This window comes from Tenrec ecaudatus, chromosome 4 (genome assembly GCF_050624435.1).
Source record: "Tenrec ecaudatus isolate mTenEca1 chromosome 4, mTenEca1.hap1, whole genome shotgun sequence".
Taxonomy (NCBI): Eukaryota; Metazoa; Chordata; class Mammalia; order Afrosoricida; family Tenrecidae; genus Tenrec; species Tenrec ecaudatus.
The window spans coordinates 197,302,037-197,328,594 of record NC_134533.1 but is presented as its reverse complement, the minus strand read 5'-3'; the positions used below and the strand labels follow the sequence as shown (position 1 = coordinate 197,328,594).

Genomic DNA, 26,558 nt, shown 5'->3' with positions numbered 1-26,558 from the left:
AAGGAAATTACTAATTAATTTTTCTTTCTTTTTTTAACCAGTTAATTTTTACATTGAATATAGATTTAGAATCCAAACAGATAAGAGCAATGCACACATAAAATGGATCATATTTTAAAAATAATATGCTCAAAATCAAGTAGATATTATTTTAAGAATTGAGAGTTGATTTAATATTTCAAAATTGAAAGAGAAGACTCATTATCATTTTGATAGATGCAGAAATAAGGTTAGGGTAATGTTAATCCTTGCTTGTTGGAAAATAGAAGAAAATTCTTAGCACACTGGGAATGGAGAGGAACTTCCCCAATCTGGTATTTTAAAAACCATAAGCATGTATAGCAAATATTCTTACTGATGAAATGTTAGGAGCTTTTTGTCTGAGATCAGAAATGAGATAAGAACGTCCACTCCTACCACTTCTATTATTTGAAGATGCACCCAGAAAAAGTAATAAAATACACGAAGATTTGAAAAGAAGCTACTAACCTTCCATTATTCTGAGATAACATGATTATGTACGTATAAAATCAAAAAGAATCTACAATATATTAGTGAGAAAGTGGCAAGCAAGGTTGCTGAATACAAAGGTCATTTCTATAAGCCAGCAAAAAATACATTTAAAAGTGGGGGAGGGGGGGCGTCATTTACATTGCATCACAAAACATCAAAGACCTATGGCTAAACGTAAGGAAAGATATGCAAAAGTCTACACTATCAACTGTCATATATTTCTGAGGGAAATCAAGGAAAAAGGAGGTAATACTAATCAAAATCCTAGGAAACTTTTTATAGAAATTGACAGGCTGTTTATGAAACGTACATGGAACTGTAAAGGAACTGAGATAACCAAGACAACTGAAGAACAAATATGAATGTTTAATATTACCAAGTACTTATTATTATTGTGTGATATTGGCAAATAATAAAAATAGAACAATGAAATAAAATAGATGGCTGTGAAACAGATCAGCGCATATCCAATCAGCTGAGTAATGCTAAGGTGACATTGTACTGCAGTAGAATAAGAGGTGGTCACTTCAATAAATTATCTGGCACCAACTGAATATCTATATGGGGAAAAATATATCTGGACACCCCCCCCTCATCTCACACCTTAAAGATAATCCAATTACAAGCAGACTTAGATGAAAAAAATTAAACTGGTGGGGAAAAAAAAGAAAAAGATTAAACTATAAGTTTTAAAAAAGACAACAGGAGAATCTCTTCCCGATGTTTGGGTAAGCAGATGTTTAAATAAGACCCAAAGAATCATTAACAATAAAGTGACAAACTTATAAAGTAAATCTCATTTGAATTATGAACTTTGTTCAGGGAAAGATACTGTTAAAAAATTCACTGCCATCAAATCATTTGCTCCTCATAGCAACCCTAGGGAACAGAGTCGGACTGCCCCCGTCAATGTGGCAGCAGCTACATAATCTGCTGTCAATTGTGGAGAGTTGAAGTCTAGCCTGTCAATCAGGTCGCAACTTGATGACCTTGTTTGGAGGCGGTACAGATACAAATAGCTCACTGGAGACCAGATACACACTCAATCCCTGCTAGAAAAGCTTGCTGATGAGACACATGGAGTACTAGAGCCCTGGGAGCTGGAGGAACCACATGGAGACCCCTGTCAGCACTGAGATGCTTCCACTGCCACTGGATCCACAAGACTTTCCACCCACTGGCCTGTGATCTTCCTAAATTTGAGGTAATTGTAAGTGCTGCGTGAGTCTGAAGAGGAATTTATAGATTGGTATCGGGCATATGGGCGAATATTGGATTTATGGACTTGATCTGGACTGGGATGGGATGTTTTCTCAATGTACAATTGCTCTTTGATATAAAGCTTTTTTTGAGACACAGATGACTGTCTCTGAATTTGTTTCTCTAGTCAAGGACACAGTGGGTTTCCAAAGTGATCAATCTTAACAGGAGCAGAAAACCTCATCTTTCTCCCATGGGGCAACTGACTGGTTCAAACTACTGACTTTGTGGTTAGCAGGCAAACAAGTTACCTCCTACTCTATGGCATTCTCACCAGGAGAATGAAAAAAGGACAATTCAGTAAGGGGAGAGCGATTCACAAGCCAAATCCCCATGAATTGGCGTCAATGCAGAATAGGTGAAATAGATTTTCTCTAAGCCAGCAGGAAAAAGCAGAGAAGCCGGTTGAGAAAATGGGCAAAAGACTTGCAGCAGAACAGTAAGTGGAAAATCATAAGATGTCTTACATTATTAGTCACAGAGAAACACAATTAAAATCCAGCACAAAATAGAAGTACACTCTCAGAACAGCCAGGCGTGTGATACAAAAATGCTTTCTTTAGAAAAGAGAGAGGAAGCATATATATTACTTCTAAGTACAGGCCTAAGATTAAACCAAACACTTTCATGGGGACTGATGCTGATGTGTATCAAAGGTGAAGGGTCTTCAAAATTTCATGGAAAATCTCCCATTGCGATTTTCCCACAAACTTTCTGAAGCCCCCTTGTGTGCTCCGTGCTGCCCTGTTATACTTAACTATTTCCCACAAGGAGAATCTAATTCACATCTAAATAATTTTTTCTCATAATCACAGAGTAGCAGAGCTACAGAGGACTACACACATGTACTCTCTCTAAAATCCCAGACTATCAGTGAGGAAACAAAATGAAGAACCCCATATTTGAGGAGCTCCCATGGACCGTGGTGCCCATCCAGTAAGAAGCCCTGGGGGCATAATGGAAGAGGTAGGTGCCCTCTCAGAAACCCAGCAGGGCAAGTTCAACCCTGCTCTGGGGGGTCACTAAGCATCAGAATCAATGAGAAGTCAGTGAGGCTGGTTTTTGGTTTGCTTGCTTTTTAAAGAGGGTTTTCTGGATTTGGAAATCGTGGCTCACCCTGATAGAAGTTTTCCATGCAGGGGGACTGATTTCCCAAGCCCACCGCAGGCCTGATCTGGAACCCCATTTCACCCCCAAAGATCCCTGGCGCCTCGGACAGCAAGCCATGCAGGGCAAGAGACCCCTGCAGGCACAGGGCTCGCGGGCCAGGAGACTGGGGGAAAGGGGCCAGAATGCAAGCACGTTTGCTTCTTCACACGCATTTCCACCTCATTTTCCTTTTGCAGCATCAATTTTGTCTTCCTGTTGTATGGAGGGGACGGGGGCTCCAGGTCTATTAAGCAGTCAATTGACCATTAAATCAAACTGATTTTACAGACATGCCTCTACCTGAGCCACCTTTGATGCCGTCTTGAGGGCTTTAAAAAGATGTGCAATTACCTGGTTAAACAGACTACGGAACAATTATGTCTAGGGCCTGGTTCGGTAATGAATTCGTTTCAATACAGGACTCCTCTCTTTGGAAATGCCCTCAGCGACAGAGAGATCACTTTCTTTTCCAATTATCTGCTTTCCTTCGATCTAATGATACTGGTCTGGGCTCCGCTTGAGCACCTGGAGAAGACTGAATCAAGCCAGAACTTGTGAGATGGGGCTGCTTTGGTCCCGGTGCACCTTCCTGAAATGTTTGCCAGTAACAGATCTGAGGCAATTTGCTGACAGACATGACCGAGCCACTTTGGGAAAGGACTTTTGCTTATCCTGTGACAAGTTTTCAAATTCGTCTCATATACATACATGATCTCTTGGGGTAAAGTCTATATCTATGTACCTATGGCTCTCATTTCCTCCAACTTCCATCTGTATATTCCTACATGGGAATCATTATGCAAACTCAAACTCATCACTTCCATCCTTCTGGGAACACGGTCTCCTTCTTCACTACTCCCAGGTCTTAATTCTGGCAACACCAAAAGCATTTGGCAAGGGAGGGGTTGGGGACAGGCGGGGAGAAAAAAAACAAGTGAAATTGGGTTTTTCACGGGAAGTTTGTTCATTGCATTCCTTTGGTTGTCCAGAATACAGTCAACTGTGAAGAGGTAAGCAAATACGTCCCTGGGTGAGGGAACATCAGCAAAGAAAGGACAGACTGGGATCAGGTGCGTGTGATGCAAATTACATCTGAACTCCGCAAACACGCCATCTGCTCAGGTCAATCAAAGCTGCCAGGAGGAATCCTGAAGTGTGGGATGATAATAAATTGGAATTTTTAACTTGGATTTTGTCTTATCTCAAGGTAACTCAAGTGACCCTTTGAAATCTGTCCGGTCCCCACAAAGAGCACCTGCCCCAGTGCAATGCGTGCTCTTTGGGCCTTGGGAACTTTGATTCTCTCAACTCACCAACTCACTGCTAGGGGGTCCATTCTGACTCAGAGCTAGCTAACAACATCGCCCAGGGATTTTTTTAAATATCGATTCTGAGTATTGGGGGAGGAAGCAGAGGCTGTGTTAGGAATCCTCGTGGAGCAGTGAGTAAGGGTTGGGCTACCTAATTGGGAGGTTGGTAGTTCAAATCCACCAAGTGCACCTCAGGAGATAAAGGAGGTTGTTTGCATCAGGAAACTTTCACAGCCTTAGAAACCCTACAGAGCTGGTCTTCTTGGACTTACTCGGTCACGATGAGTTGGAATCAACTCACCGGCAGTGGGATGGTTTCTAGAGCTTCCTGGAACCCGCATGCTAAAACAAGACAGGGCATCTGGAGGGAAAAACCAAAATCCCATGTGCAATTTTTTTTCATCCCGTAAACCTTATAGTACCCATGAGTGAATGTGTGTGCGTGGGGGGGGGGGGGGCTTCAGGTTGGCACAACACCTGCATAGTCCCACCGTCTGTGTGAGAAGCAACAGAAGGACGCAATGGACTTGAAGCCTTTGACTGGAAGGCAGGGTTTGTGACCACGTGATCTGGTTGAACGTCCTACGGAGAACATGCCTTGCTGCTGTGTTACATTGTAACAAGATCTGGAGCTCTGTGGGAATCACATGGAGAGGTTGTTGAATTGCAATGTGGTTCTGAGTAAAGGTGATGGAAAGACGAATTCTCCGCCAGGGAGTCAAATGGGAACGAAACGCTCCTGAGCCCTGCTGGAAGGGATCCCTGGGTTGTTGACGTGTCCAACGGCTCGATGAAAGATGGGAGGGTCGAGCCCACGTCTGCGGATCTAATTGTACAAACCAGCCATTGGAAAACCTGTGGAGCATAGTTCTACTCCAAAGAAAATGTTCCCGTGCCCAAAGACACGGACTTTGAGGATTGCCAGGGCAGGAGGTGGGTGGAGGGAAGGGGACGCAATTGGCTAGGGCTGGACGGGTGTTCATTTGGGTGGAAAGGAAGACAGCATCCAAGAAGATGGGAAGAGAAAAAAAAGGTGGGGGTCAGTGGAGGGAACAAGAGCAAGTCATAGGGAGTCTTGATAAGTTGCTGAATGCAAAAGTTGTTGTCTGTCTGTAAGCCTCCATCTAATTCAAAATAAACAGTTAATTTGTAAAAAAAAAAGAAGAAGCCACTTACAATTACTTCAAAATTCCCCTTGGAGTCCAAAAGTTAGGCAACACCAAAGTAGCGTTTCCAAAAAAGTGGTATGTTTGAAACCCCCACATTCAATCAGATAGCCACATTTGACGATAACTTCACAGTGGTGTGTTTGAGCCTCAGCCAAATGGTTCTTGTGCCCAGTCTCTCTCCTCCCCTCCTCACAGCTCCCTATTGTGTCCAGAAGCATCCACCACATTGAGTTACTAAACCTGAGTCCTCCCCCTCGAACTGCATCTTATCCAATCCTCTCTGTCCCTGAGCACCCTCAGCAGGCTTCGGCTACACTAGAAAACAGGCTGATGACCCAATCCAGACCCTCTGTAGCTCATCACCCCCCTCTCTCCACTGTACTAAACCGGTACTTCCTACCACCTCCTTGGATCACACTGTAAGAGCATGGGGTGACAGAGACCAGAACTCTTGTCTTAATGTCTCTCTCTTTCTGTGAGCAACCAGCTCAGGGGTGGGAGGAAGGGTCAGGGTGCTAGATTGCCTGGTAAACTGTTTTTCGGGGCAGTGCCAGCAGGATGAAGCTCTGATTTCTTGCATTTAGCAGATGTGGCATAAAAACCACGAGTGATTCCAAGCTATCAACATTGTCACTAAACAATGAATTGAGGGGAACTATGGAAATCGGTACTTGTGGGCAGGTCTTGTGGGCAGAGCTCTAAGAACAAGGGTCCCAAGGGGACAAGGACAGAGCTGTGTCACCTATTTATGACCTCAACTCAGAAGCCATGCGGCATCAATTTTGCCATGAGGGGACCCAGTCTGCATAAATTCAAGGGGAGGGGCCACAGACCCCGCTTGTCCAAAGGAGCAGTGTCAACGTCACATTGTAAACCAGAACAGGTGGACAGGATGATATCCCAAAACCCATCTTTAGAAAATATGATCTGTCAGATGCCCCAGAGGGAAAATGGGAATGGCTTGACTTTCTGATCTCATCCAGAAGTCTCTTCCATCAGAGACACAGGCCCTCCCTACGGCTATCCTTACCTTTCCTTACCTGACATGCCCCTTGCCGTCACATGCCTGCTCCTGACACTGGAGAGAGTCAACCCCAGTGATACCTCCTGGGGAATTACTAGTTTCAACTACACAGCCCCCTGAAAAGAGGCCCACTCCAGAGCAGCAATGAAGGGTGGGGACTGGGATGTAACACTTGCCAAGATGTTCGGTTTTAAAAATAAAAGCATGTTAGCACAAGCCAGTGTCCCTTTGCTAAGAGGAGCAGAAGAAAAGTCGGGGCTAACACTCCGCTCCTACTTCCCCTCAGATTGACAGAATAAGGCATCCCATTTGGCCAATCCATGGTTTCTCAACAACCGCCAGAGGGAAGACATGTATAATTCTAACAGTCAGGCTTGGGGAGACACGGCTCCTGCACGACCATATCAAAGAGTTAGTCTGCAGCTCTCCCCATCCTGACACCTCCGCCCACACTCCTCTGGCTCTTCTCTGCCCACCCCTCCTCTGGACCAGATCTCAGAGCAAATCCCTCAGAGCTCAACACCTTCTATGTTCAAACACCCCTCAGAGCTCCCTCAGCGCTCAACACACCTTGCTCAAACAGCCCCATGAGCTCCACCCTCTACGTTCCCACCGCCATTCTGTCCACATACACCATCCAAAACAAAAGGGCCATACGGTCAAAGAGTGATCTGGTCCGCCTCTCAGTAACGAAGGCTGATCAGGAACCATTCGAGTTCCTCTCAGTTTAATGACACTACCGCTATTTGGCTAGCTGTCCTTTGTGTTCCCGAATAGATTTGACTTACTTATAGAAGTGAAATCAATTTTAACCGCTGGCCTAGGAACCCAATTCATATATTGTATTTTTCCTGTGTGTGGGAGTGTTCAGCAATGACTTATCTATGCCCGCTGTGTTCAGAGTAGTGCCCTTCCTAAACCAAATTATCCTAACTTCTCAAACAGTCATTTTAAAACTTTTGGAACTGAGTCCATCTTTAAAGAGAGAAGCTTCTGGCACTTGATGGCGATGCACAAATAATGCAGGAAGGTGCCACGGATGACAGGTGGAAGATGAGCTCATCCATGGGCAGACTCTGACAGATGAACATCAAATGAGCACCAGGCCCAGTTCTCCAGGCGTTATAAATGTACCCCGCTCAACCACCAGTGCTGATGCAGGACTCTTGTCAGGCTAGTCATGAGTCTTTCCACGCTCACAAACGTGGTCCATAATAAACCCACGCGACACAGGGAGGCTCGGCGCAGGGGTCTCGGCCCCATCCCATCGTCATTTTTAAGAGTGTCTCTCCCAAAGATTACTCATCGGATGGATGGGTCTGCCGCTATAATTAATCATTCTCCGAGATTCCTTCCACTTCAGGGTGGGTAATACAAATTTCATTACCAGATAAGCCCATTTGGATTCCGATACAAGCAAGGTAATTACCGCATTCATAATAAAGTGGTTATTTGAGGTCAGGACGACGATGAAGCCTCCGTTTGTACTTGCTGAACAGTTAATAATCTCTGCAAGGAGAGCTGACCTAATGCTCAGAGCAATGTATTAAAATCCTGCTGCATTTTTTTTATTTGGGGAGGTTTGGGCTATTTTAAGTTTTGCAGGAGACAGATAGCACTTTACGTAACCCTGAAGCATAGCAATATTGTCTGATGTTCCCATAATTCTTTATGCGATACTAGGAGCAATTATTAAAAAGAGAAATAACACAGTTACACCGCAGACGGAAATTCCATGCTTTTCTCTCTGGATTCTAGTCTTTGTGCTCTAGAAGATAATCCATTTTTTGTGGCATACAACTACAGACACATGTCAACGGGAACCAGATTTCTTGCTACATGTAATTTCAAAAACATCTCCTCTTAGTTTCAGCCACTCTCCTTCAAATGACATGATGTAATATCTTGATATTTCATGTCACCTTAAAATGTTAAGATACCCTGTGTTTGAATATACTCAAATGCCCATAATAACGAAACTCTTCTGCAGAAATGGTGCCAGTTTTGCTTTTGTGCCTAAAGGCCATTGCATCGCTCCGGGCCAATAACAGATGTTCAATAACATAAAGATGAAAGGCCTCATTCTTCTGAACATAACTTTGTGGTTTCATTTGTTTTGGATTTGAGTTGATTGGTTTTCTAGAGGCTTCGGGGGAGGGGCATGATAGGCAAATTGGAAAAGATATCCAGGGATAAAAACCCAGTAAGCAAAGAAATTAGCAATGAAGACTCAGAAGAGCACATTGACAGGACAGGGTCGATGGGGAACTTCCCTATCCAGGCACATCTTGACCTTTTATTTTCGCTCTTGAACTTGGCCAACGACGAAGAACGAGGGTGACGATGTCCAGGAGTGCGAGTAGCAGCAGTGGGCTAAATGTCCAGCTGCTGAACAAAAGGCCGAGGATCCAAATCCACCAGCCGCTAGACGAAAGAAAGGGGATACGGTCAGCTGCCATCAAGATTTACAGGCTTAGAATCTAAATCGGGCAGTTCTGTTCTGTCCGACAGGGTTGCTCAGAGTCGGAGTCAACTCCACCCGTGGGTTCCGTCCTCGGAATGACCTTAGGAAAATTCCAGGCCACGTCTGCTGTTGGTCCGACCCTGCTGGAGTCACAGCAAGATCATCCAGTTCCACCTTCCCCTTCAATGAAGGAAGTTAGGGCATCTTCCTCGTCGCTTGTCTTTGAAAGCTCCACATTATTTAGATTGATTTGCATACAATAATTATTTAGTCAATTAACAAGGTTCTCAGCTGGTCCTTTCAAACCTTAACCAGGTGAGAATTATAGAAGATGCCCTTTCAAAGGAGGGGGGAATAATCTTCCCCCATTAGGATCTTACTGCCCCCAACAGAACATAGGGAACACAATTTTCCATGTGGCTTCTTCTGCACAGCAATTTAAATGTTTCTTGGGAAGAAAGGAGCAATTCCTTTTGGACATAAGCCCAGAGGAACTGAGAAATCTGATACCTTCATCCCTGAAAGGCTACAGTTGAAGGCTATACTTCAGTAAAAAATCATAAAACTAAGAAGTTTTTTGATGTAAAGATCAAGTCCATTAAAAATAAAACATCTAGCAACTGGAAACACAGGGAATCCAGGAGAGATGACTCCTCCAGGACCAGTGGTGAGAGTAGCAATGCCTGGAGGGTGGAGGGAATGTGGGTTAGAAAGGGGGAACTGATTACAAGAATCTATGTATAGCCTCCTCCCTGGGGAATGGACAGCAGAAAAGGCAGAGGGAGACGTCGGACAGTGTAATATATAACAAAATAATAATTTATGAATGATGAAGGGTTCATGAGGTAGGGAGAGTGGGGAGGGAGGGGGAAATGAGCAGCAGATATTTAGGGCTCAAGTAGAAGGCAAATGTTTTGAGAATGGTGATGGCAACAAATGTACATAGGTTCTTGACACAGTGGATGGATGTATGGATTGTGATAAGAATTGTACGAGCCCCCTATAAAATTATTTTTAAATAATAATAATAATAAATAAAAGAAAAAGGAAACATCAACAGCAAAATAAAGGAAACATTAATTTGTTAGATAAAAAAAAGAAAAATGGAAGTTAGTTTTTAAAAATACAGTAGCTAGAGTTACAAATGCATGCATCAGTACGCTAGCAGAAATGTACGCCAATGTAAGGGTTCTGGCACATTACAGGACCCCCCGGTGGTGTAATGGGGGTGCATCGGGCTGCTTACTACTCCTGGCTGCTCCTCAAAAGAAAGACAAGGCTTTCTACTCCCCGAAAGATTTGCAATCTCAGAACCCCACAGAGGCAGTCCTACTCTGTCCTAGACGATCTCTATGAGTAGGAATCTACTCAAGGGCAGTGAGTTGGGTTGGTTTGGATAGTGCATTACTAATTTTCCCTTCGCTGAAGGAAGAACAGATGGTTTTCTCTGTAAACCTTGACCTAATTCACAGTAGAAAGGTGGGGTGTTTTTTTCTTAAGAATCTTCCCTTGTGTTCATATATAAAGGAAAGAAGAATCATGAAAGTCCAAATACAAATGGAAACCATTCAATTTGTGGGCCACAGGGCCACACCCCATCAGTATCTACGCCCCTGAGACCGGAGGAATTAGATGGTGCTCGGTTACCAGGCCAACTGCTCTGAAAGGGAGCACAATGGAAAGTTCTGGATAGAGTGGGAGAAAAATGTGGAACAAAACTAGTCCCATAAAGACCATGGCCCCTAGGCATCCTTTGGGTCTAAGACTGAACTTGCCCCTGTACTGGAATATTCAATCATTTACTATCAAAAGGGCAGGACTTTGCCAATGGGAAAGCTGGGAGGGTTAGAAAAGGAGGAAGAATGGAAACATGACACATGGGGAGGAATGGCAGATGGAGGGGACTGCAATCCAGGAACTGAAACAAGATGTGCAAGAATTGTAGACTGTAAAACTGATGACCTGCTCTGGAAAGCTGCATCTAGTTCAAAATAAACGTATACGTGTGCTGCTTCAGATAAGAGCCCACAACACAGGGAACCCAGGATAGAGAAACCCCTCAGGTCCAACAGTGAGAGGAGAGATCCCAGGAGGGTTAGGGGAGGGTGGGGGGAGAAAGGGGGAATCAGTCACAAAGGTCAATCTATAACCCCCTCCTAGGCCAGGGGACGGATAATGGAAAAGTGGGTGAAAGGCGACAGAAGATGATGTATAATAATCTATAACTTATCAAGGGTTCATAAGGAAGGGTGGACGGGGAAGGAGGGAGAAGAAATGGGGAACTGATATTAGGGCCTGAATGGGAAGAGAATGCTTTGAAAATGATGATGGCAGCACATGTGCAAATGTGCTTGACACACTGGAGGAATGTATGGATTGTGATAAGAGATGTAAGAGCCCCCAATAAATGTATTTTTTAAAAAGAAAGGACAGTGCAAGATATGACAAAATAATAATTTATAAATTATCTAGGGTTCATGAGGGAGGGAGAAGTGGGGAGGGAGGGGAATTTAAGGAGCTGATGCCAGGGGCTTATGTGGAGAGCAAATGTTTTGAGAATGATGAAGGCAATGAATGTACAAATGTACTTTACACAACTGATGTGTGTATGGATTGTGATAAAAGTTGTATGAACCCTTAATAAAATGATTAAAAGAAAAGGAAAAAGTGTGTGTGTGTGTGTGTGTGTTTTAAGAATTTTCGTTGGCGGTTCAGGGAAACAAATCCAAACCAGCCAACCAGTCAATCTATGAATAAACAGAATTTTCATAAATCAAAATTAATGAAATAGACCACACTCCAAACCTAAAAGGTTTCTTCTGCTCTGCTTGCTTCACTCATTCGTCCAAAATGCAAGGCTAAACTCAGTGACATGAAGTCCATACCACTGCGTGGTGCCCCTGTAGCACAGAGTGGAGCTGTCTCTCTGAGTTTCTGAGACTGTTACTTCACAACATATGGATAAAGTCAATGAGAGTCATAAGCAAGTGAGCCTAAAGCCAACACCCAGCGTACTTGCAGGGAAGCAAGAAGACTCCTGAGGCCCGGCCTGCAGCTACTCACCAGATGTCTGACTTGGTGTCATATCCTTGGTGCTTCAGAGCCTCTGGACTCATGTAATGGGGAGTTCCCGTCAAAGTCGTGGCCAGGTCACAGGACCCCAGGAGCAGTCGAGAAACGCCAAAATCCCCTCAAAATAATGGTTAATTTGTATGAGAACTTTAAAACGACAGAAGTGAACCAATGTAATAGGTAGTGATTCGTACCATGCTAAAGGTAAACAAAAGAAGCACTATTTTTAAATTACACAATAGAAGCAAATATTTTAAAAACATAAGGATGAGGATGGCTATGAACCAGTCAAGTGAATTACAAAAGCTAAGACTTCTTACACCCAAAATTATGGAGATCTAAAAAACTTGCAACAAAAACTATTTCAGCTAAAAATAATGGCCAAAAACAAAATGGTCCTGGAAGGACTAACTTTGAAGATATGTTATTAGATTTTGAAGGGGAAATCTTGTTCTTAATTACAGTAAAGCTTTAATATAACGAATCTTGGCCTTTCAAGAACACGATTACAAAAATCTGAATCCACGAGCTTCTCTCTCTCTCTCTCTTAAATTCATTTTCTTGGGGACTCTTACAGCTCTTATAACAATCCATACATCCATTGTGTCAAGCACTTTGTACATATGTTGCCATCATCATTTTCAAACCATTTTCTTTCTATTTGTGCCCTTGGTATCAGTTTTTCATGTTTTCCCTCCCTCTCCCACTCTCCCATCCACCCTCATGAACCCTTGATAAATTATAATCATTATTTTCATATCTTACACTGTCTGCTGTCTCCCTTCACCCATGTGTCTGTTGTTCATCACCTAGTGTGTGTGTGGGAGGCAGTTATATATTGATCACTATGATCAGTTCCCCCTTTATCCCCCCCCTTTCCCCTACCCTCATGGTACCTCTACTCACATTATTGTCCCTGAGGGGCTTATCTGTCCTGGGTTCCGTGTGTACCAGCATACATGCTGTAGTCTAACCAGATGCATAAGGTAGAACTGGGGTCATGATAGTGCGGGGGAGGAAGCATTAAAGGTCTAGAGGAATGTTGTGTGTTTTGTCAGTGCTATCCTGCACCCTGGCAGACTTGTCCCTTCCTTTTGACCCTTCTGTGAGGGGTTTCCAATTGTCTACAGATGGGCTTTGGGTCTCTACTCCGGCACCCCTCCAGCCCTCCTCATTCACATCGATATGATTGTTTGTTTGGGGTCTTCTGACACCTGACACATATTCCCCTTGACACCTCATCATCACACAGGCTGGTGTGCTTCTTCCTTATGGTCTTTGTTGCTTCTCAGTAAGACGGTCGCTTGTTTATCTTCAAGCCTTTAAGATGCTGTATCTTTTGATAGCTGGGCACCATCAGTTTTCTTCACCATATTTGCTATGCACCCATTTTTTTGATTCAGCGATTGTGTCAGGAGGGTGAGCATCACAGAGTGCTAGGTTATTAGAACAAAGTGTTCTTGTGTTGAGGGAGGACTTGAGTGGAGACCAATGCATGAACTTCTCTTTTCATACCTAACATGCTCCGTGACTGTATGCTTTTCCTCCCTAAGAACATCCTGCCTTAAGATTAACTGATCTAGTAACTAACTGTCACAGTGAAGAAATAAATATTTATAAAACTAGCCTATCCATGTTTTAGTTATCTATGGTGAGTACCTGTTTTTTGGTGACAAAATAAACAAGAGACCTGTAGCAATGATTCAAATCAGAAAGCACCCTGGCTGATGCAAATAGAAACTCCAAAATGGTTTTTGTGTGTGTGTGTATAAAACGACAATGATGTCTCTAGGGTGAACTATAGATGTATATAACCCATAGATATATGAATAGATTTTGGACTCACACTTAATTCTAGCTTCAATCTAAAACCAAGTAGTTCTTTATGACGTGGCCCTGCTTGGTGTTTGCCTGCTGCAGAGGTCACTGAAGATATGGGTGCGATAGCAAAGTGTGGTGAAGAAACTAGATGGTGCCCATCTATCAGGAAAAAATAGCGTCTGAGGTATTAAACGCTTGTTGTCAAACAACTGACCATCTACGCAAGGTGTCAACTAAGTCCACATGGAAGAAGCATGGCAACCGGTGCGATCTAAGGGGTGTAAATAATAAATTCCAAATCTGGAGGACATGGCATCAGAATTTAAACCCCTGGTTTGCAGAAGGCTTTGGATGACAGCGGAAGCCCCAAATCCATTAAGCCTCAAACGACTCCCCTCTGACCCTCGTGAGGGGAGTCACTAGCCTTGTGATCATCAGCGAGCATCGTGAAGTTGATGGTGGCAGACACAGTTAAGTGAAAATGTCGTATCATTTGGGCTCCCTTTTGCCCCATTTAAAAGTTGTTTCGGTTTAAAATAAAAAAGAAGGGCAAATATACATGGATTAAGCCGCTGGTGAATCCCCTCTGACCATAGACCAGGGATGTGAACACCTTTACTGTCACATGGAGTGCATTGGAAAGTGGAGAATTGCAGATGCGGTTAGATTAAAATTTAGCACCATAAAATTTGATCATGTTTTTGACCCATTTTAAAGTTGTTCTCATTTTTAATATTTTCTGCTTTCGTTTCGATCGAGGTTTCTCTCTGCTGTACTTTGTTGTCTGGTTGTTGTATATTTTTCTGTATATGAAATCTAGAGTCGGTAGATCTACAGAAACAATGGATTAATAATGGGTTCTTGGGGGTATGATGGGGAGGTTGGGGGGAAACGGGGAGCTAATAGCAATGAGTATAAGAAAGAAGGAAATGTTCTAACACTGTTTGTGGTGATGATTGCACAATTCTCTTGATATGATTGAACTATTCACTTATATGATGTGTGGATTATGTACCAATAGATCTGTTTTCAGGAAAAATATGCTTGTTGAATAGACAGATTCACCTACAATCTATAAAACATCTAGAAAATGTTTTCTCTCCATTTATAACAAATAATCACACAAAAAAAGTGACTTTTAACCAGGCTCAACCTAGGAAGAGCAAAAAATTTGAGAGTTTTAAATCATCAGTGGTCACTCTTAGTAACTTCTAGACACCATATACTTCAGTGTGACATATTAGTAACATTTAAAACATACTCTTCAATGTGTTTGGGATAGATAATAGGGAAAAATCTTACCAATTTTAAGTAGGTTATTTTTCAGAAATATATTCTTTGATTTCAAGTCTCGATGGAGTATCCTCCTACAGAAGGCACACACACACACACACAAAGAATATATACAACTTCATGCAGAACATAAATTTAAATCCAAATATAAATACACCTCCCTCCTCGCTTATTGACTGTCTTGCTATCTGACAGGCCTTGCTTACAACACTAGGGGTACAATGAGCATTCCAAAGGAGCTGAGCCATATGAAGAAAGAGCCCAGGGGGGCTTCTGAGACTGTAACTTTAAAGGAATAAAAAGCCTTATCTTTCTCCTGGGGAGCAAATGGTGACTTCGCAGTTAGCAGCCCAACATATCACCTGCTATGCCACCAGGGCTCCTTGGGTGACTTAAAACAATGAAATTCACAGTCTTCAAAGGTAGAAGTCCAAATTCAAGGTCTTGGCAAGGCCATGCTCTCTTTGAACGCTAGAGGGGAAGTCACTTCTTTGCTTCTTCTCACGGTCAGCAGCCTCAGGTGCTGCTTGGCTTGTAGCATAACTCTAATCTCTGCCTCCGCCTTCACATGACCAGCTCTTTCTATAATAAGGATGCAAGTCATACTGGATGAGGGTGCACCCTACTTCAGAAAGTGCTCCCCTTAGCTAATGACATGTGCAAAGGCCTTACAAATACAGTCACGTTCACAGCACGGATGGTTAGGATTTCACTCTAGTTCAGGGGCCTGTGCGGTTCAACTTAGCCTATAGCACATGTCATGAGATAAGACAAAAACCGAGAGAGAACAGAAATAAATCCGCAATTTATGTGCCTAATGGAATTATTGGAACAGGCTTAAAAATAACTGTGATCTCTTTGTTCAAGAGAATAATGGAAAGATGGAGAACTTCCTCAGGGAACTGGCTACCAGATGGAAACTTCAAAGACTTAAAAAGGAAATTCTAGAAATCAAAAGAAGATAATTATTGAAATTGAGAATTCAGGTATGTTTGAAAACAATGAAACCAAGCAGGGGGAGGGGGAACTATTTAGAAATGAAAATATTGGTTACTTTCAAACTTGATCCATCATAAGTATTCATACTCAGTCTGAAGTGAAAAAAAAAAAGAAAGAAGAAAGAGTAAAGGCGTGGAAGGCATCTTCAGAGAGACATCTGAAATTTGCTTAGAAAGGTCTAGCCTATTTATAAGTGGCGTCCTCAAAGGGAAATAGGATGAGCTCATCCAACTTATGCCTCTAGCTAATCAGCAGTTTGAATGGAGACAATAAGGGAGGGGTAACATTCAAAAGAAAAATGACTGACATGAATCCCGATGTCCAAGGAAACCAAGCCCCGAGCAGAATACATAAATAAAATCGCAAATAGCAACAACTCTCTAGGACTGGAGAATGTTGTGATCATTAAAGAGCTGGGTCAACTTGGCTGGGCCAGGATTCTCAGTGGTTTGGCAGGTAAGACCTGGTAATCCCCAACATGGAGATCTAACACAATGCAATCACCTCCATCATGAAATCTTCTTACCTCAGGGGAGAGCAATCTATGTCGTTATACAAATTAGTTTTCATTAACACTGTATACATCATACGAAGAGGAAACTCAAGCAACGCCTAGGAGATGGTCCTACGTGGAGAGGCCATCGCTTGGAGCTGAGAGGGGCACTGTGGTAGCCTGTGTCCTGGTGCCCAGAGAATCACACCGATGGGGCTCACACCAACAGGACGCTGCAAGGAATGGGAGGAGCAGGCTCCTCCACCCCTCGAGCGCTGGGTCTGGTCACGCGACTGGCGTTGGTCAAGTCACGTGAGCAGACACAACAGAGGCCATGTCTGAGGGCCGCTTTCAGAACCACTGTTTCCCCTAACAACTCCCCCACATTTCCCTCTGCCATAGAAAACTGCGTACCCACTGCAGCTGCGTCCTTTGGCTTTGGGGATGAAAGCACCAGTCGTGGGGACCTGCAGCAGCCCCACAGCTGCCAGGCCTCATTGTAGGCAAGACACGGGTGCTGCTGCAGGCCATTGAGGCTGGACCTCTTGGTTCACACAGCACAACTCACAACAGGAACGCCTGTTAACGCTACATTAAGTCAAGTGTAAACAGCGTTAGCTTTTACCGTGATTCTATGTGTTTATGCCATAAGCTAATAAATTGTGCTTTCAGATTTAAATCACTTTTAAAACAGGCAATTGGGATAAATAAGCTTATTACCTGAAGGAAACATCTTAGAACTAAACTATACTAAATATTGAAAAATAGCAGGAAAAAAACAACTCACTGCCACAGAGTCAAGTCTGACTGAGAGCGACTGTATAAGGCAGAGTAGAACCACTCCTGTGGGTTTCCAAGACTGTGACTCTTGATAACAGGAGAAAGCCTCGTCTTTCTCTCATGGACTGTCTAGTGGTTGCAAAGGGCTGACCTTGCAGTCAGCAGCACAACACATCACCCAGAACACCACCATGGCCCCAGGAAAGGAGCAGAAGTTAAATGCAAATTAAATTACATACATGGTCGGGGTGGGGGTGGTGGGGGTGGGGTGTGAAATACAGTATTTCTCCATAGGGGAGTAGAAAAATCTACTTTGGATACTGGATCACGGTGGAGACCACCAGCTTTCTCTGCGACTCCCAAGGTCCTCCAAAATGTAAGAACAGGTTCAAAAGGAAATTCAGAGCAGTGCCAGGAAACATCAGCAACCTATTGACAGGGATTTTTGGAAATGCTCTTAAAGGATGCAGAATGAGGAACCGAAGCTTCAAGTCTGCATAGAAGAACTCTTATTGCTGCATCCTCTGCCCCCAATCACTGCAACTTACAGAGTTTGCAGACTTCCTTCATGGGCACGACCTCAACCCATATCCACCACAGCTCCAGCAAAGAGGGTCCCTTTAGTATCCCTGTTTCACAAATGGGAAACGAGAGCTCAGACAACTTACGCAGCATGCCCAAGGTCACCACGCCAGTGAGTAGTGGAAGCTAACCTAGGCCTGAAAATCTGGGTATCCACCATGTGTATCCACCATGTGTATCCACCATGCTGCACAGCTTATGGTAACTTGAGCACACACTGAAAGTAACAGCTCTTTGAGGTTAGGACTTATTTTGAATCTAATACTATTTCACAAATGAACGGACTTGAGTATGAAATTGAAATGTCACTATCTATGCAGAAAACTTTCACTTAGATAGCTATAATGACACACTGAATAAGAGAGCTCATCATTTGCTACCTGAATCAAAAGGGACGATACTTCAAATCGGCCATCACAAATATCTAAATAATTAGCCCTAATATTCGATAGTGAGAAAATGGAACTGATTGTGCTGCTTTCCTTAATTCTGTGCATTTACAATACTTTTAAATCCCCTATTAGTAATCTTTCCCGTGAAATGGTGCTTCAAACTCATCTATTTTAACGATTACTCAGTAAAACCAAACGTAACAAAAATATTTGGATTCTTGAAACTACCAGACTGCAAACAGTGGTGCACACAAAGCGCAAAAGTTGGAATCTGTACATAAAGTGTTGTTTTGCCTTCGTTTCCTTGTGTAGAAACTAACCATCTGGCAGAGAGCAAGGAAGAAAAGGCGAGCAGCAATATGACGAGATGTACAGGGAAGTGTGACATCCAGCAGCTTTCAGCGCTTCATTAAAAGATTACTTGGCCATCCTTTTCTCGTTGTCAGCATCATTGGGCATTAATTAGTTAAAGATTGCTCAGAGTTTTCAATAAGCCAGGGGCTATCGGTACCATCAAGCATGTGTTTGAGAAGAGACAGGAGAAAGCACAGAATTATCTGATGAGATTTTAGGCTTTCAAAACCAGAGACGACCCGTTTAACCAGACTGAGGCCCGTGGACAGTCAGACGGTTTACCTCATAAATCACCCTTCTCATGAACAGGTGGCTACCCGACCCCGGGTGAAGCATCCAAGTGCCCACTGGCGTGAACACCTCATCTCCCCACCTTTTTTTTTTTTTAATCTATCCGCATCCTTCTTCTCAAATTTATTCACTGCTTTTGATGAGTTGGCAAAAGTTACCATCTAGAACTTTCTTACTTTTGATCTACGAGAAACTAATAAAAACTTTAAAGAGAGGTTGGTGGAGCCAAGAATTTGTAGATTCAGATGAAAGACTCATAAACCATTCGCTGACCTTCTACAGAAGATATTTCACATCAAAACTCATGGTGGCCTGGAGACTTCTCTCCCTGAGGCCAAAGACCTTCTCGCATGACAATGTCTCAGCCCCTCCTGAGATGGCCCCAGCTCAGTGTTCACTGGCACACTCAAGGTGACCCTGCAACTCATTTGTAGCATCCAAGAGTGTTTATAGCCCAAGGCGGCGATAGGATGAAAAAAATTTATAGCAGGCTACGAGTGTGCAGTTTGTAATTCACAGGATACGATCAGATCTAAGGGAATGAATTTCTGTCTACTAGTCAAGGCCAACTTGAAATTTAGAAAAACAACCAAAAAAAATTTTTAAGTGGTACAAGTAAATCCTCTAGAAACCAGCACCCAGCAATTTCCTCAGACGAAAGCGTATTGTAGATGGTTAACCATAGCCCCTGATCCTTTGTTCTTATTTTCTTTTAAGTCGACAACCCCCCCGCAAAAAAAACAACATTTTCCAAGTTGAGCGCTGACTGTCATTTCCAGCCACGTGTGTACATACCTCTCGTGCATGTAGCCGGCTCCCAGTAACAGCTGCAGGAACCATTCCGTTATTTGCTTAGGGGGAAACGTTTTTCCAGCCTCTTTGTATTCCTGAATTTTATAATCCAGATCTCGGCCCTGGGGGGGAGGGGAGAAGTGTCATTTCATTCTGAGGTAGTTAGTTTATTGTGCCAACCTGGCCAATAAACGTATGTAGGATTCATTGAAGGGCAGAGAGATAAATGGCTCAGCGAGCCTCACCTCCCTTGTCTCTTGCTCTTTGATCACCGGACCAGTGTGCAGCTGCCTTGCTTGTTCTGTGCCTCTATTTGCAAGCTACACTACCTATGGGACACCTAACCTGTGAACTATATCTCTGTAATTTGAGATTCCTTTAAGACCTGCTTCGCCACACCACTGGAATTTATATCCCTTGATCTGAGTACTGTCAGACCCTGTCATCTGGCTGACTGTTGGTAGCCTACCTTGTTGTTTGCTGCCTGTGCCCAGATAGCCCAAATTGCTCTACAGCGGACTACCTGGCAGCCCTCAATATTGAAGGACTGCCAAATACCCTCCCCCCCACCCAGTTAAGATTTTGAAATCATCTTCTCTTATAAAAAAGTGTGCACATGCAACTCTTAACAATCACTCAGGGCAACACTGCACATGGGGCTGAAAGCTGCGGGGGAGACTGGGGTTTGGCACACCAAGAGGAACCTGTGCCGGGGACAACCTAATTCTCATTTTCTGTTTAACTACAGTGAAATCTGCAACAACCAGAAGCTGTATATGTTAGAGACCTGTCAGTAGGGGACAACTCAAATATTTCCCACTAAAACAAGTAAGAGAAGGCAGAAAGACTGTACCCTATCAAAGGTGGAAAACTTGCAATACCTGGAAAAACTAGGCAAGGCCGTTGAGTTCCAGCTCTTCCAGGTCTCATGGCAAAGTCCTCCCAAACACAGCAACTTGTCATTTATGTTTGGTCCCAAGCACATTGTTAGGGTATTTAGTCAATTGACCTCTACCCTTCAATCACTTACTGGTGATATTTAACATCAGCATGTTATTGTTTTGTGCAGTTGAGTCTATTCCAACACTGGTGACCCCGTAGGGCAGAGTAGAATTGTCCCCTGTCCCCAAATGGTTTTCTCATTTTTAAGGACTCCTGGTAGTGAAGGCAGGAGCCCTGGGGCATCATAAGTTACATACTGGGTGGTTAACCATACAGCTGGCAATTCAAGCCCACCAGCTGGCTCTGTGGGACAGAGATCGGGATTGTCTAATGGATTGTCCCTCCGAAACCCATAGGGACAATTCAACTCTGTCTGACACAGGGGACTCAGTGGCAGTGGGTTTTGTTCAGGGTTCATGAGCAGAGAGGGCTGCTCACAGAAAGTTTGGCGGTTTGAACCCACCCATCACTCGGCAGGACAAAGCTATGGAAATCTGCATCTGTAAAGATTCCCTACACACACACACACACACACACACACACACAAACACACCCCCCCCCCCGTGGTGGTTTCAAAGCCCTCAAGCCCCAGAGGGAATCGGCAGTGGTGCACCCCCAATCCCTACAGCTCTTTGGCCTGCACCTGCCCAGCAGCTGTGACGCTTTCACTGCAGGCCCAAGGCCATGAGCACTGTGGCTCCCCTGCTGGGAGGGGGTGCTGGCAGCCCTGGCCAGGCCCTGTGGGCTCCCAGCCCTACACTGCAGAGGTGGCTGACCAGGATCAGGAGGTAGCTGTGCCGCCAGACCTGCCACCAGCAGCTTTCGTCTAGATGCTCTCAGACCTGGTCCTGTGACCATCTCTTCACATCCTCCTTATGCCCTGATATACCCCACTTGCCCCCCCCCACCCCGGCCACTCTGGCCCTAGTGCTAGACAAGCACAAAGCCCCTGACTGGCTGCCAGTGCAGCCCCTGTCTGGTCCAGTGGCATATCAGCAAGGCCGGTCTCCTGTCTCCAGTGAACACAACTCTCAAACTTTGTCCAGAGGGCTCCCATAAAATGTTGGTACAATAGGTTTTGCAGGGCATTTACAGGGATTGCTTGTATCCTATTTCACAGAAGTAGTATAGGATGTTATACGTCATGTACCTGCCTTTCAACTGCCATGGGACATGAAAATAAGAATGTCAACATTTTCTTGGATAAGTTACATAGCTGATCCCTTTGATCTTAAACCCTGAGAAATTAGAAATATTCATTCCCCTGGTGATGACAACGGGCGGATGACGTGTGCTTGGTCTTAGAAAGGGGCGGGCAATGTAGGTCCATCAAGAACGAGCAGTCAGATGGAAAGAGCCTGGGTTAGGTTGTATCTGTCCCCCCACCGGGGACAGAGGCATCTTTAAATAGAAAGCTAAAGTATTTGCAGGCAATGAAACAAAGGGAAATTACTTCTAATCAAACAGCATGCGGTCGACTGACTAGTTCACTTGTAATGAATTTTTTTATTTCCTTTCAATGTGAAAATATTTGCTAGACGTGTTCTCTCTCTGCCTTAACAAGCCAAAAGTGGTCTATCGAACACTGAACTGGTGGCCTATCCCTGGCTCAATTTGCTGCTGGGTTTTCTGGGTCAAGAGGAGCAAAGCGGGTTGAAATTAAAAAATGGAGTGAGTTAACTCTTTGACTTCCTGTCACAAGAGCATCACACAGTGATGTCACTAATAGGAAGCAGGGGGTACAGATCAGACCAGGTGACACTATGAGATGTGGCGACCACAAAATGACTCTTCATCACATTTTTGAGTGGTGTTTTTGCAGAAATGTATAATTTTCTATTAAAATATACCTGTGGTCAGCTATAGCAACAAAATCATTTTTCATGATCCCAGTTTACATGTGTCAATACTTACCTCTCAAACTCACTGCCATCAAATCAATTCTGATTCCAGGCAAACCAATAGAATAGGGTCGAGCTGCCCCTGTGGGTTTCCAAGACTGTAACTTTTTTTTAATTTTTAAAAATCATTTTATTAGAGGCTCATACAACTCTTATCATAATCCATACATACATCAATTGTGTAAAGCACATTTGTATATTCATTGCCCTCATCATTCTCAAAACATTTGGTCTCCACTTAAGCACCGGGCATCAGTTCCTCATTCACCCCCCTCCCTCCTCTCTCCCCTCTCCCTCATGAACCCTTGACAATTTCTAAATTATTATTGTGTCATATCTTACATTGTCTGATGTCTCCCTTTACCCATTTTTCTGTTGTCCTTCCCCCAGGGAGGAAGTTATATGTAGAGCCTTATAATTGGTGCCCTCACTCTACCCCACCCTCCTTACACCCTCCCAGTATCACCACTCTCACCACTGGTCCTGAAGGGATCATCCATCCTGGATTCCCTGTTTTTCCAGTTCCTATCTGTACCAGTGTATATCCTCTGGTCTAGACAGATTTGTAAGGTAGAACTGGGATCATGATAGTGGGTGGGGAGGAAGCATTTAGGAATTAGAGGAAAGTTGTATGTTTAATTGGTGCTACACTGCACCCTGACTGGCTTGACTCCTCCCCACGACCCTTCTATAAGGGGATGTCCAGTTGCCTACAGATGAGTTTTGGGTCCCCACTCTGCACTCCCCCTCATTCACAATGATATAATTTTTTGTTCTTTGATGCCTGATACCTCATCCCTTTGACAGCTCGTGTTCACACAGGCTGGTGTGCTTCTTCCATGCAGGCTTTGTTGCTTCTGAGCTAGATGGCCACTTGTTTGCCTTCAAACCTTCAAGACCCCAGATGCTATATCTTTTGATAGCCGAGCACCATCAGCTTTCTCTGCCACATTTGCTTATGCACCCGTTTGTCTTCGGTGATCATATAACGGAGGTGAGCACACAATGATTTTTTTTTTGTTCTTTGATGACTGATAACTGATCCCTATGGCACCTCATGATCACATAGGCTGGTGTGCTTCTTCCATGTGGGGTTTGTTGCTTCTGAGCTAGATGGCTGCTTGTTTATCTTCAAGCCTTTAAGACCCCAGATGCTGTCTCTTTTGATAGCCGGGCACCATCGGCTTTCTTCGCTACATTTGCTTATGCGCCTGCTTTATCTTCAGCGATCGTGTCCAAGACTATAACTCTTTACGGGAGTAGAAATCCTCATCTTTCTCCCTTCAAGTGACTGGTGGTTTTGAGCTACTGACCTTGTAGTTAGCAGCCCAATGCATAACCACTACAGCAGAGAGCTAAAATGATCAGCCAGTTTACTTTTGTAACCATCTAAGGCAGTGGTTCTCAACCTTCCTAATGCCATGACCCTTTAATACAATTCCTCATGTTGTGGTGACCCCCAACCATAAAATTATTTTTGTTGCTACCTTATAACTATAATTTTGCTTCTTTATGAATCAGGCGACCCCTGTGAAAGGGTTGTTCAAGCCCCGCAGGGGTCGCGACCCACAGGTTGAGAACCACTGATCTAAGGCATTCTGGTCAGAGCTGTCACCATGACTCAAATGATGCTTTAGGTCTCATGGTTTCAAATAGATATAAAAATGAATAAAAAGTCCCATGGTTTCATCAGCAAGGGCTAAAAGCGTATGCTCTTGCTTCCATTGCTTCCAGCAGCCACTAATTTCATCAAATTGTCAGCTGTTCTACCAACAGCTGTGATAAGTACTATCTGTGACCCTATGTCAATGACTTTTTTTGAGAAAGAAGTAGTAATTAAAGGAAAACAGAGAAGAAAAACTTTTAAAGGCTTCCAGTCAGTTACTGATAAAGTTGTGACTCAACATAGTTTAAAATGTTTATTGTTAGTACTCACAGTCTAAAAATTAGTGCATTTAAGCAGTTCACAACTATGTTGCCAACATGTTATTCTAAGCACTGGACTGCTAACTGTGAGTTTGGGCGTTTGAGCCACACACGCGCTCCCCAGCCACTGAGCAGGAGAAAGAGGCTGCTGTCTGCCACCAGCAGAGAGCTCCAGAAATCCTACATGGGGTCATTGAGTTTCAATCGACTTGATGACAGTGAGCTTGATTTGGCCTAGTTTTTTATTCCATGGCTAAAATTGATAGTAAATATTATTAAAGATTCTTGGCAACACCATGAGTGGTTTTGGTAGGGGAGCAATCTAGCAATGCAACTGCCTTCAGATGGCCCAGAGTTTGCTGGGATTCTATTGGCGTGGGCAAGCTGTATCATCACAACGTTTTGATAAATTACAAATATTTTTTGATAAAAGATTATTATTGCATCCTGTGAAGCAAGTCTGAAAGCCCTTGAGATCAAAGGTGAGCTACAAACACACTTATTTTTTCCATTCCAGTTTCTCTTTTTCATCCAAGATGACGCCAGAAAAGTTTCTTGTCCTACCTTAAAAATTAATACAGACTTTCTTCCATGATATCACTTGCAGAAAGGTAATATCTGCATTTTCCCAAATCCTTCATTAGTGTCAAGATGAGAGAAAAGATGATGCCTGTATCAGACATCATCAGAACAAAAAATCTTACCACAGTGAAAGAGGGGGGGAGTGCGGCGTGGAGACCCAAAGCCCATTTGTCGGCCACTGGAGATCCCCTTGCAGAGGAGTCTCGGGGAGGAGACGAGCCAGACAGGGTGCGATGTAGCAATGATGAAAAGTACAACTTTCCTCAAGTTCCTAAATGCTTCCTTCCCCCCCACTACCATGATCTGAATTCTCCCTTGCAAGTCTGGCTAGACCAGAGGATGGACACTGGTACAGATAGGAACCAGAAACACAGGGAATCCAGGGCGGATGATCCCTTCAGGACCAGGGGTGTGAGGGGCAATGCTGGGAGGGTAGAGGGTGAGTGGGTTGGAAAGGGGAAACCGATGACAAGGATCTACCTGTGACCTCCTCCCTGGGGGACGGACAACAGAAAAGTGGGTGAAGGGAGACGTCAGACTGGGAAAGATATGACAAAATAATTTATAAACGATCAAGAGTTCATGAGGGAGAGGGAAGCGGGGAGGAAGGGGGGGAAATGAGGAGCTGATGCCAGGCCTTAAGTGGAGAGCAAATGTTTTGAGAATGATGAGGGCAATGGATGTACAAATGTGACTTACACAATTGATGTATGTATGAATTGTGATAAGAGTTGTATGAACCCCTAATAAAATGATTTTTAAAAGATGAGAGAAAAGAAAGGAAAAGCTTGCCTTGAGGAGATGCCAGCAAAACTGTCTGCCAGCTTCCTATATCAAAGCGATGATTCGTTCCTCAGGACGGTCACACACAAGCAGGACTGTCTCTACAACTATGGTCTTCACACATGTGATTGTCTGCCCCAAGGGTAACAACACTGAAATTTGGAGCAAGGTATCTGCGTATGAAGACAGCATTCCTGTCAAGGATTTAAGCTCAAACCTCAATGCTGCTTTTCATTTCCTACTGTCAGTTTTAAACAGTGCCCGTTGATGGGAGGAGTTCCCACACATTGGAACCCATTTCGTATTGTGTTCTCTCTCACCAGCAGGGCAGCACATCCTCCGGCAACACTCATGGTCAGTGTGACCATCACCCCCTTGCTCTCCTCTCCCAAGTCGTTAGGAGAATTTGAATGTCTGTTTAAGAGCACGATATGTTCTCACTAAATAAATATTTATTTGATGTGCTGGGACAAAAGTTGGAAAGGAGGCCTCAAAGTAAAGTGTCAAAGGGGCATTAGCGACCCCCTCCCTTTCTTGCAGAGTAGAATGCAGAAAGGAAGAAATGCAGTGCTTCTCAGGGTGAAGCGAGGGGCATGTTCTATGAACAGGAAGAAGGAATCCCAAGAGATTAATCAGAGATCTACGCCTGGCACTCCCCAGTTAATC

The 26,558-nt window shown here is 43.8% G+C and overlaps 1 protein-coding gene across 1 annotated transcript in view; it reads right to left on the bottom strand.

Annotated features, from left to right (window-relative positions):
- NEK11 (NIMA related kinase 11) overlaps positions 1-26,558 on the bottom strand; it is a 280,892-nt gene that overhangs the window by 178,468 nt on the left and 75,866 nt on the right. The window contains exons 3-5 of the mRNA XM_075547896.1: positions 19,762-19,880; positions 15,085-15,149; positions 11,953-12,079 (exon numbers count right to left, since the gene is read on the bottom strand). Coding sequence (XP_075404011.1) covers positions 11,953-12,079; positions 15,085-15,149; positions 19,762-19,880 — 311 coding nt within the window. The remainder of the gene's footprint in view (positions 1-11,952; positions 12,080-15,084; positions 15,150-19,761; positions 19,881-26,558) is intronic.